This window comes from Pseudorca crassidens, chromosome 1 (assembly GCF_039906515.1).
Source record: "Pseudorca crassidens isolate mPseCra1 chromosome 1, mPseCra1.hap1, whole genome shotgun sequence".
NCBI classification, from domain to species: Eukaryota; Metazoa; Chordata; class Mammalia; order Artiodactyla; family Delphinidae; genus Pseudorca; species Pseudorca crassidens.
The window spans coordinates 116,060,601-116,072,819 of NC_090296.1; the positions used below are offsets into that span (position 1 = coordinate 116,060,601).

Consider the following 12,219-nt stretch of genomic DNA (forward strand, 5'->3'; position numbering starts at 1 on the left):
CTGTAGGCATCGAAGCTTTGCAGAAGGGTTCCGCAGGCCGCGGAGGGGCGGGGCTCAGGCCAGAAGCCCTCCCTCTCCGACCTTTTCCCGGAGGCGCCAGCCGGGCAAGGAGGAGGGGCGGGGAGCCTGGGGGGAGTAACTGTCAAACCTCCTCGGTTGGCGCCATTATTTAAATGGTACGTGCCCGTCTCGCAGCTGTACGTGCCCGGGGCGGGGCTGCGAGCCCCCGGAGCGGGGCGGAGGCCGGGGGCGGGCCGGGGAGGTGGAGGGGCGAGAGGGGACTGGCCGGGGCGGGGCCAGGCTGGCTAGAGGGGCGGGTTTAGCGGCGGTCCCCGGCGATGTTCACTGCGCTTGCGCTGACAGACGCAAGATGGCGGACAGTGCGGAACTAAAGGTAAAGCGCAGCTCGAATTCACTTCTAATATTCGTCCACGGAGACTGTGCCGCTGGTGCCAGGGGGGATGCGTCCGACCCTGGGGGGCTGCTCGGGCCTGACTCCAACCGGGTCTGGAGTTGTAGAGAGGAGCGGCGCGCCGGGCCCCAGCCGAGGGGGCCCGGCAGCGGCGGGCCGCGGGCCCCGGGTGCCTCGGGGGCGCTGACGGGTCGTCCCCAGCGTGTTATTGTTGTGGGCGCCTCTGGCGGGGGTGGCGGGGGAAGAGATAGGGAGTCGGGAGGTGGGGGCCGCGGCTGTCCCCGGGGCTCGGCTTCTTCACCTTCCAGGCAGCCTCCCCGCCCCCCGTGGGGAGCGGGGGCAGGGGCAGGGTGTTCATGTTGGGGGCATTGGGAAAGCTCCCCGCCGCCGCTTCCTCTTCCTCCTTTGCAGTCCCGGGCTCCTGTCAGGCGTTCTCCTCAGACCCCCGGGAACTTGGCTCCTGCCGCCCCGCCCCTCCGGGGCTCCCTGCCGCCCCCGCCCCGGACTTGGTTCTCCCCGGCTGCCCGCCTGTCAGGAGGCGCCCGGGGTGCCCCGTTTGTGGGCAGCGCGATCCTGGGGGGATGGCGTGGGGATGTGGGGGAGAAGCTCCAGTAAAGTTTAGTGAACCCCGGGCTGGCTTTGGGGTTCGACTGGGGGGTGACGGGGGAGTCTGCCTGGGCGGGACGGTACTCTTTTTCTCTGATTCCGGGCAACCGGGGGGAGAAACCCCCTCGAAGGGTGTGTATTTGGAAGCAGTGGTAGGTGGTGGGAAGCAGCTACTCTCCCTTCTTTTTCGTTTCTTCCTTTTCGCTGGTGTGGAGGGTGAGAGGAGCCTTCGGGGGGTCTCTGCACACACCATGATGGCGATGCTATAGCTGATGGAGGTGAATGGTTAGTGTTTATATCCCCCCGTTGCCTTTTGTTTGTAGGGACATCTTGCTGGCCATGTTGATTTGAACGAAATTTTTCCCTCATCCTACTTCAACCCCCAATAAATAGAACGTTCCTTCCTTCCTCTCAACTGTACCAATTGCTCTCGCCTCGCGAAATTGGATGAAAGGGTGCCCCCTTTTCCCCGCTTTTTCTCCCACCCCAATCTTTACCTGATGATGGCTTCTTTACCGAAGCAGATATGCCACTACACAAGCAGTTGGGGGAGGGGGGGTGGAACCCTTATGATTGGATTGTGACAAATGGGGCTCCGCTTGATTAATTTTGGTTCAGTAGCAAGCAGTTTTTAACTAACGCGTATTATTTCGAGGCTGTGAACGCGATATTCCCTTCTCTGTGGCTTCCTGTGTGTGAACCGAGTAGTTGGTTAAATCTTGACCCAGAGAACTGACATCTCTGTCAGAGTGGAGATCGGGATATACAGTTGTAAATCTTTGGGGAGAGTCGTCTTTTTATAATTAATGAAAATTATTTAAAGAATTATCACGGTTATAATGAAACGACAACTCCTAGAACAAGCAAACGCCAGGTTTGTTTCTGGAGAGTTTTTCAGTGGAAACCTTCGCTGAGGGATCGTTTTTCCCAATAGTTTTTCAATGTTAACGTTCCAAAATTTGTATATTTAGGCTCTGTCTTTGAGTGTCATTCTTTTTTAATTTACTTCTAATTGCAAATTAAGGGAGAGCAGATTTAGAATGGATGGTTTCGTTTTTTCCAGTTTCAAACTATTGACTGAAATGAAAAAGCCCTAGAAATTTGAGTATTTGGAGGTAATTAACTCTTGAAATAAAAAAGTGTGCAACTTCAAGATACATGTTTTCTGTAGTTTTAAAATGTAGTCACTATGTTGCTGTGATCTTTGCCTTCTAATATTTATTTTGCTAGGAATCCTTTTGAATGATAGCTAATCAGTTCTGTTTTACGTGGACTACAGAGTAAAGCTGAAAAGCTTGTGCTGGCTATGTTGTCACTCTTGATGCTGTCCAAAGAAACTGGTATGGAAAGCACATGCTGGGAGATTTCCTCCTTTGTTCTTTCTCATTTTAAGAAAGTGCCTTTGGGGATAGATCAGATCCCTGGTGTGAGTCTTGTTAGGTAAAGTTTCTCTTCACAAAAATGAGCCTGCATCAGATGAACGCTAAACACTTGGGGGGAAACATTATTTTTCTAAAATTGGTCTCCTGTTTTGCTCTCTCCAAAATCTACTTGAGTTTTTCCAAAGGAGTTTTTTTCTAATATTATGTTCTGTTGTACAGTTTTTTTCTCCAGCTTATGATAACTGCTCTTGACATACTGATCTGTCATTGTGTGTGCCCAGTACTTTGAGGAGCTGTGATAAATTGCTTAGTTAGTAATAGCTGTGTTAAACATGTTTATATTTGATTGTGGTTACATTTGCTCTTTTTTTTTTTTGAAGGGGAGGAGATGATCTTAGAAACGCCTACCATAGTTATTTAAGAATGTGTATATGTAATTTTCTGTGCAGTAAGCTTTGGAAGATACTCCTTTTGAAATTATATTTTCTGAGTGGTATTTTGTTTATTTGTTTTTTGTGGTGTTTGGAGATAAGTAGCACTTATTCCTAATAAGGAATGAAAGGTCAGAGTAAGAATTAAGAAAAACTCAGATTTTTCAAAGTTGTAGGTGAATACAAAAGTATTCCAATGGATTTCCAACTGTGAGGCTTTGAGTAAATAGTGACTTTTGTTATCTTTATTTACGACCCACATTTCATTTTGCTGTGGATTGTATTCATAATTTTTTTCCTCATGACCCATTTTAGTGAGTCCTTTTAAATCTATAACAGATCTGCAAGATCAGATGGGAAAAATGGATAGATCTGTACCCCCGTAGGAATTGTGCAAGCTGCAACACTTAAAGATATTGCCAATAAAAATTAGATTATGAGTCAGACATATCAAAAAGTTCTCTGTACTAATTTGTTTATGAAAGGTTTAATTTTTCATTAGGGGAATACCCATAAATGACATTTGTAAGAATGTAGAGAGTGAGCATTTTATTGTCTTTAGGAACTCAAAAGCAGGAGGGTGTGATGGCCAGATGATTTTGGAAGTTAATCTGACAGCTTCATGTAGCTCCTCTTAAAGTAGTTTAAAAAAAAATTACAAATTTTTTTGCATTAAAAGTCAAATTGCGTTATATTGCCATTTTTAACTCACTGGAGGAACAGTGGGAAGGAAGAAGTTCATTATCATTTTAGTGGAGTAAATAATGGAATTCAAGGGGAAGAGAAATCATACTTTAAAAACCATACCTTTAAAAGTAGTATCTGTATAAGCATGTCAGTAAATTCTGTTGTCATATTCTGCCTCTGTTTTCAAGAACTAGCCACTTAATTTTGATCTTTGTGGTGTAATTTGTCTGCTTTTATTTCAGATAGAAGCAAGTAAATCTGACAATTTATTCATGAATTTGAATTGAATTTCCATAAGTTGCTTTTCTCAAGTGCCACATTTAGATGGCTTTTGTTTTAAGTCACCATGTTTATGAACAATATTTAAAAATTTGTAAAACACTTTAATATTTAAGTATTTCATATAATTGTTTTGAAATACCTCCTTTTCCTCCTCCGTTTTCTCCTGGATAATTGTATTGTCTTTCTCTTCAAAGAGTCTCTTGTAATCCCTGTTGATTGCAGTAGTGCTTAGTGGTGAGTCCATAGCTGATTAACCTTGGGTTTCTCCTGGTGAACTCCATCAACATGCTACTCCAGGGTTCTTGCTGAGGCTTTTGAGTTCGGTGTAATTTGCACCCTTTCTTGCTTGTAACTAGGGATAAGAAAAGAAAATGTCTTAGAGTTGTAGTAGGGATGGGAAGAATTATCTAAATTTCTGGAAAACTGCAGTGTTTATGATGAGACATAGCCTTTAAAAACAAACAAACCTCTGGTTCATTACTTCATAGAATTGCAGTGTGTTCTGAAGTATTCTGCTCTGGCATTAAGGACCTTGTTTTTTTTTTTATGTTTGAATAATGTCTTATATGGTACTTTGCAGTTCATAATGTATCACATTATCTCATTTGATTTTTCCGTCAGTTCTTTAAGGTAGTAAAGGCAGGTAATATCTTCCTTTTACCAATAAAGTAAGCCCAGAAAAGGTAAGTGACTAGCCTAAGGTCATACAGATAAAAGTGGCAGGGACTTGAGCCTCGGTCTTGTGATTTCAAAATCCTGTACTGTAGGCTGCATTAAAGGTGCCATGTCAGTCCTGGAGCCCTCTAGGGTGCTTCGCTCACAAAGAATTCTAGCTATGTTGTTGCTAATACTTTCCCTCTTGCTCTATGCCAGGGTATTTTTGGATATTCCTTGGGCTTTTTGCAAGGAAGATTTTTGAGTTTGTTAGTTGGAATCATAGACATTAATTCTTGCAAATATCATTTTACTTGAGAAAGTTTCAGCGAATACTGAAAAGTAAGCACAAAAATAAACAGCACCTATAATCCCAGCACTTAGAAATATCATGGTTAACATCTGGGTATCCATTTAGACTTTCCCTCTGTGAGTAAATGCATATGTATATACATCACAAAAGAGAGATTGTACTACTCTTTATTTGTAATCTGCTATTTTCATGGCTGTCTTTCCAGGTTAGTAAATATAGGCTTATATGATCATTTGAAAGGTAACATTGTATTTTATTCAGGTAGTCCCCTATCATTGGACAATCAGATTACTTCCACTTTTTTTTCTTTTTTGCTATTTTAAACAATGTCTTGACAAACAGCCTGATAGAAAAGTTTGCAATATTTTTTTTAAAATTTATTTTATTTATTTATTTATTTTTGGCTGTGTTGGGTCTTCGTTGCTGCGTGTGGGCTTTCTCTAGTTGTGGCGAACAGGGGCTACTCTTGATTGCGGTGCGCGGGCTTCTCATTGCGGTGGCGTCTCTTGTTGCAGAACATGGGCTCTGGGCTCACGGGGTTCAGTAGTTGTGGCTCGCGGCCTCTATAGCGCAGGCTCAGTAGTTGTGGCGCACGGGCTTAGTTTCTCCGCGTCATGGGGGATCTTCCCAGACCAGGGCTTGAACCTGAGTCCCCTGAGTTGACAGGTGGATTCTTAACCACTGTGCCACCAGGGAATCCCCTGAAAATGTTTTATTCTAGCTAAATATATTTATTCTACAGACCTTTTTTTTGTGTGCTTCAGGGAACAGTGCAAATAAGATTTTGATTAGGTGAAGTGTTGTGAGTGAAAAGTAATTTTTGATTTGTTCGTTGTTTATACCTTTATTATTTCTGTTCCTGTAAATCTGTCAGTAAACATTATATAAATGCTCTGAATCAGAACATTTGGTAAAGTATGAAATAGATTATGAGAATTTTTGCTTTACCCATATTTTTAATCTCAAAGCGAAGTGTTGCCATAGTGTAAGATTGGTAGGTAACATTGTTTTGGAGAGGCTGTTAGAGAAAGGAGGTTACATAGGCAATGAAACCATTTTTCTATCTTAAGAACCTTTATGGGTTAAATCAATTAATAAATGCATGTGTGAATTGAATTAAGAATATTATTTGTGCAACATCTGAAAGTACTGCACTGTAGAAGGAACAGCTGATGAAATTAAGGGTATGAAATTGATCATACTCTAAATTTGATATGTTAAATTTGTTCCTCACCTAAATCTTTAGCATTTATATAACAAATTGTATCATTAGGATTTTTCAGAAATAGGTGATAGAGATACTTAAAAATACTTAGTTGTCCTTTCCTATCAATTTCAGAAATAGTACTAATTGTTATGCTTTTTTTTTTTTTGCTATTCTTACTGCAGAATGTTTGAGTGCTACTTCCTCTTCCATGTTAAAAATTGTGGAACTCCCAATTGCTTTTGATTCCCTCTACTCTTGGTTTCGTGGTAGCACGTGAATAAAAACTCCCTAAGCCCCTACTCCCCTCAGAATTTTCTGGTAAACCTTCATTCTTAGCCATGAACTTCTAAAATTCATCAAAATGAAGAAATCACCTTTTTTCCTTTTCTGCTTCACATTAGATCAAGCAAACAAAACAAACATAAACCCCTTGAACATTAACTAGTAACTTTGAATTATCAATAACTTTCACAGGACTGTTAATATATGTTCCTATTTTTAAAAGCTTCATCTCTTTCTTACCTTTCCTGCTATTCTTCTCTGCTTTCAATTTCCCCCCTTTGGTTGCCAGGTCAGTTTTCCCCAAACACTCCTTTCATCCTGTCACTCCACTGGCTTTCCATTGAAAACAGGATAAAGTCTTAGCTCTCAGTTTGGTATTCAAGATTTTCTATAGTCTGACTCCAGTACATTTCGTGTGTCTGTTTTGTCTCCTCCACTGTATAGCAAAAGTTTTTAACTTAAAGCCAGAACTGTTAGTTTGCTTTTTTATTTTTGACTAGTGTTCTGCTTTGTACACCACTCCATTTTCCCTCATCCCTACCCTGTGGACACAGTAGGTGCCTAAGATATATTCGTGAAATGAGTTACATTCAAGATTTGTTTCTGTTAGCGAGGGGGCACTTGCACATGTTTATATGACAAGTCTAAATTGTGAATGTTCGGCGATAGGGTCATATCTTCATACTTTTTTTCGTGGCTCCTGCGTAGATGAACTTGAATAACATTAAATCCAGATAATTTATGAAAGACTGTTTTAGGTTTACCTTTTACATTTCTCATTGTAATGTTACAGCAGTAAGTAGAATAAAATTTTAAAGGCCTTCATCTTCACCCCACCCACTCCTTACCCCTTGCAACCTCTTTGGTACCTATTCTATTTTTTGAGAAGGAGAGAGCATAAGTTTTATTGAGGTATAATTTGCATACCATGCATTTCACCCATTTAAGTGCACAATTAAATGGTATTTTAATGTATTCACAAAGTTGTGTAACCATGACCGCAACCAGTTTCAGAATATTTGTCTTACCCATCCCCCCCACCAAAGAAATCTTGCACCCTTCAGCTATCACCCCATTGCCACAACCCACCCCACCCTCAGGCAACCGCTATCTACTTTTTGTCCCTATAGATTTGCCTGTATTGAACATTTCGTATAAATGGAATCCTATAATATGTAGTCTTTTGTGTCTGACCTATTCATTTTTCTTTGGACATTTAATTATGTATGTCTGTATAACATTCATAATTTATTGTATGTGTGTATGTCTAGATTCAGAACAAATTAGGGACATACATGGAACTCAGTAAGTAAATATTTATTGAATGAATGTATATGTATTACTATACATAATCATACTATATACAGTATCCTTTGACTTTTTTCACTTAACTGTATACTATATTGAAGCTCTTTCCATGACATGTGCCAAAACGAGATGGTCTCTTTCTTTTTTACAGTGCAAATATTTCATATGTATGTTTGTAGAGGTTTACCTCTTGAATTTATCAGTGTATATGTCTAAAAGTTCTTAACTTGTTTTGATGGTTTCCTATATTTTTTTTAAAAAAAATAGTTGCCACATTGAATGTAACTCCTATAATATTAATATTGGAGTCTCACTTAAAAATAGGAATGAAAACTGTAACAGGTAAGGGTTGTTTGGCTTGAGGAGAAATGAATGTAGGCTCTTTATGGGGTGCTGGCAGTACACAGCCAAAGCAATTCATTTTGTATTTGGGTTTCTGAATGTGAGCAAGCCTGTTTTTAGCTTCATGGCATAGTGCTTAAAATAGAATTTAAACATGCTATCTTATGCATTATGGTGAATTTTAAGACTTTTTCTTGTAGCCATGTAGGTCTAATCTTAAGATCTGAAAGATTTCAGGGTAAATATTTTTCTCATGTATTAAAATCATCAGTCTGGTCTATGGGCTTCTGTGAGTTACCCAAGAAAGAGAACATAGAGGCACCTAGGTCAGAGTCTAGCTTATAGTAGGTATTTGGTAATTATTTGTTATTTATTCAGGAAGTATCATATTCTGTCGTTCATTATATGTTTGAGTTCCGACTGTATGTGAAATACCAGATTATCAGTTGGTTTGAGCATATCACCATATAAATGTGTGTATTTATTTAAACACTCTTGTTATAGTGGGATATGTACTAAAAATATTTGTTTCTTAATCATCCAAGTAATGCACCACCTATTACAGTGGTTCTCAAAGTGTGTTTCCCAGAACTCTGGTAGTTCTCCAGACTCTTTCTGGGGATCCTGCAGGTCAAAACTATTTTCTCAATAGAAGTAAGACATTATTTGCTATATTGACATTTGTAAAATCAGTGGTGGGTAAAATTACATGAATTAAGGCAGTAACACTAAACTGTACTAGTTTATGACATCATGCACTTGGAATTAAGATGATGAAGCAATAAAACTTATTAATTTCATTATGTCTCAATTCTTGAATACGTTTTAAAATATATTTTGTGTGATGAAAAGTCCTGTAAACCACTTTTACTGAACACCAAATCTGATGATGGTTAATTCAAGAAAAAGAACTTGTGCAGTTGTTTGAGTTGGCATGCTGAACTAGCTACTTTTTTGTTTGTTTGTTTATGTTTGTTTGTTTTGCGGTACGTGGGCCTCTCACTGTTGTGGCCTCTCCCGTTGCGGAGCACAGGCTCCGGACGCGCAGGCTCAGCGGCCATGGCTCACGGGCGCAGCCGCTCCGCGGCATGTGGGATCTTCCCGGACCGGGGCATGAACCCGTGTCCCCTGCATCGGCAGGCGGACTCTCAACCACTGCGCCACCAGGGAAGCCCTGAACTAGCTACTTTTTTAATGGGATACCATTTTTATTTGAAAGAATGGCTGACAAAGTATGGTTATAAAGACTTGGGTATTCGGCAGACATTTTCTCGAAACTAAACCAAGTGAGCCTGTCACAGCAAGACAAACTGACAATATTTGTTGCTAATGATAAAATTTCAGCTTTCAAGTGAAAATAAAATTTTGGAAGATTTATGTTTGCCGCTTTGAGCTTGACAGTTTCCCAATACTTGACTTTTTTTTTTTTTTTGGATAAGATCAGTGGTGGTGGTTTTATTTTATTTTAATTTTATTTATTTTTTGGCTGTGTTGGGTCTTCGTTGCTGCACACAGGCTTTCTCTAGTTGCAGTGAGCAGGGGCTACTCTTCGTTGTGGTGCGTAGGCTTCTCATTACAGTGGATTCTCTTGTGGAGCACAGGCTCTATGTGTGTGGGCTTCAGTAGTCGCAGCGCACGGGCTCTAGAGTGCAGGCTCAGTAGTTGTGGCACATGGGCTTAGTTGCTCCGCGGCACGTGGGATCTTCCTGGACCAAGGATCGGACCCGTGTCCCCTGCACTGGCGGGTGGATTCGTAACCACTGCGCTACCAGGGAAGTCTCCCGGGTGGTATTAATGAATGTTATATATTGAAGTTGTAAAGTGAAAGGGTCAACATTTGGAAGAACTGCATAACTCACTGAACCAATACTTTCTAAATAATCAATGCATGGTATTGCAAAATAGTAAAAAGATCCATTGGAAATGTAAGACAAACCAACGGACTTGAGTATATCAGAGTAGGAAATGTTCATTGATATGGTTTCAGATTCCATATTGGAACAGCCTTTAAGAAACTGCCACTTGTTGAGTTTTGGTAGAGGACCAAAGAATATCCACAGTTATCTGAGAAAGCTATTGAAATATGCCATCTTTTTCCACTACATATCTGCATGATGCTGAATTTTCTTCATGTACTTCAATCAAAACAACCTAATGCAGATTGAATGTGAAAGTGGATATGAAAATGAGGCTGTCTTTTTTAAACCAGACATTAAACAGATGTGCAAAAATGTAAAATAATGACTATTTTTACAATTTTTTTTGTCTTGGAATAGTCTTTTTAATTTAATATTTTGATATATGTTAAGTAATTTATTATTTTTAAATGACAAATCTTTAAAAATTTTGTTTTCTTTTTTCTTTAAAAGTTTTTAATTATAGTAATATATACATAACTTAAAATTTACCATCTTATCCACTTTTATTTTATTTTAAAAAATTTATTTATTTTTGGCTGCGTTGGGTCCTCGTTGCTGCACGGGCTTTCTCTGGTTGCAGCAAGCAGGGGCTACTCTTTGTTGCGGTGCGCAGGCTTCTCATTACGGTGGCTTCTCTTGTTGCGGAGCATGGGCTCTAGGCGTGCAGGCTTCAGTAGTTGTGGCACGCAGGCTCAGTAGTTGTGGCTTGCGGGCTCTAGAGTGCAGGCTCAGTAGTTGTGGCACACGGGCTTAGTTGCTCCGCGGCACGTGGGATCTTCCCAGACCAGGGCTCAAACCCATTTCCCCTGCATTGGCAGACAGATTCTTAACCACTGTGCCACCAGGGAAGTCCCTGTGTTTAGTTTTAGAGTATTAGAGTGACCATATATAATTTATCAACCAAAGTGGGACACTTTTAAGAGTGGAAGGGGATGCTTTTAATAATGTTGCTAGAACAACAGATGTAAAATGGAAAACTTGAAGATCTTGTAATTTTTTCTAAAATACTTTTTTTGTGAAGTGCTAAGAAATGAGATGACAGTGATTTTAAAATGATATTAATAAAGAAGAGTTTTGTGGCCAAGTAAATTTGTAAAATGTTGGATGCAAAGTTAACATACTTCTTCTGCTAGACTTCTTAGGACCTTTAATGTGTGAATGTTATTTGAGAAGGGAGGGCATGATGGGGAATTATAGACTCTTGAATTTCCTGGACCGTTTTGTTTTTTTTTTTGGTCCTTATTTGAATTTGTTACAGTATTGCTTTTGGTTGTTTGTTTTGGTTTTTTGTCCCCAAGGCATGTGGGATCTTAGCTTCCTGACCAGAGATCAAACCCTCACCCTGTGCATTGGAAGGCAAAGTCGTAACCACAGGACCACCAGGGAAGTCCCTCCTGGACCAGTTTTTCCCCAGCACCCTATTACTCTGAATATCTATTAACCGTATGAACGTAGTTTGGAAAACGGTGACTTGGAGTATCCTGTCATTTAAATTGGAGCTTTTTAATGTGAAGCTCAATCAGATTGCTTCTCAGTTTTACGTTTTATTTGGGATTTTGTTCTGTCATATCTGGGCAGCTAACTTTATTACAATGAGTAAAATTTGAAGTTTAAAAAATATAACCTCATAAAATAGTCATTATGTGCAGATGACATACTATATATAGAAAACCCTGAAAACTCCATACAAAAACTACTAGAACTGAAAAATGAATTCAGCAAGGTAGCAGGATACAAGATTAACATGCAGAAATCAGTTGCATTTCTTTAACAATGAAATATCAGAAAAGGAATGTAAAAAACAATACCTTTTTAAAAATTGTATTTATTTTTAAAATATTTGATTGGAGTATAGTTGATTAACAACCTTGTGTTTCAGGTGTACAGCAAAGTGATTCAGATATACATATACATGAATCTATTCTTTTTCAAATTATTTTCCCATTTAGGTTATTACAGAATATTGAGCAGAGTTCCCTGTGCTATACAGTAGGTCCCTGTTCGTTATCTGTTTTAAATATAGCAGCGTGTACACATCAATCCCAAACTGCCAGTCTATCCCTCCCCCTCCAACCCTCCCACTGGTAACCATAAGTTTGTTCTCTAAGTCTGTGAGTCTGTTTCTGTTTTGTAAATAAGTTCATTTGTATCTTTTTTAAAGATTCCCTATATAAGTGATATCATACATGTCTTTCTCTGTTTGACTTACTTAGTATGATAATCTCTAGGTCCATCCATGTTGCTGCAAATGGCATTATTTCATCCTTTTTAATGGCCGAGTAGTATTCCACTGTATATATGTACCACATCTTCTTTATCCATTCATCTGTCAGTGGACATTTAGGTTGCTTCCACATCTTGGCTATTGTAAATAGTGCTGCAATGAACATTAGG

At 39.8% G+C, this 12,219-nt stretch overlaps 1 protein-coding gene across 3 annotated transcripts in view; it reads left to right on the forward strand.

The window, feature by feature from the left end:
- The first annotated feature begins 314 nt into the window (after window positions 1-314).
- The window catches only part of PIAS1 (protein inhibitor of activated STAT 1), a 121,674-nt gene continuing 109,769 nt past the window's right edge, over window positions 315-12,219 (forward strand). For 2 of the 3 annotated variants that reach the window (XM_067751799.1, XM_067751808.1), the window contains exon 1: window positions 315-394. In XM_067751799.1, the coding sequence (XP_067607900.1) occupies window positions 371-394 (24 nt within the window). In that variant the 5' untranslated portion in view covers window positions 315-370. Of the gene's footprint in view, window positions 395-1,102; window positions 1,304-12,219 lie in introns of those variants that run through there. The other variant, XM_067751803.1, reaches the window with a different exon arrangement.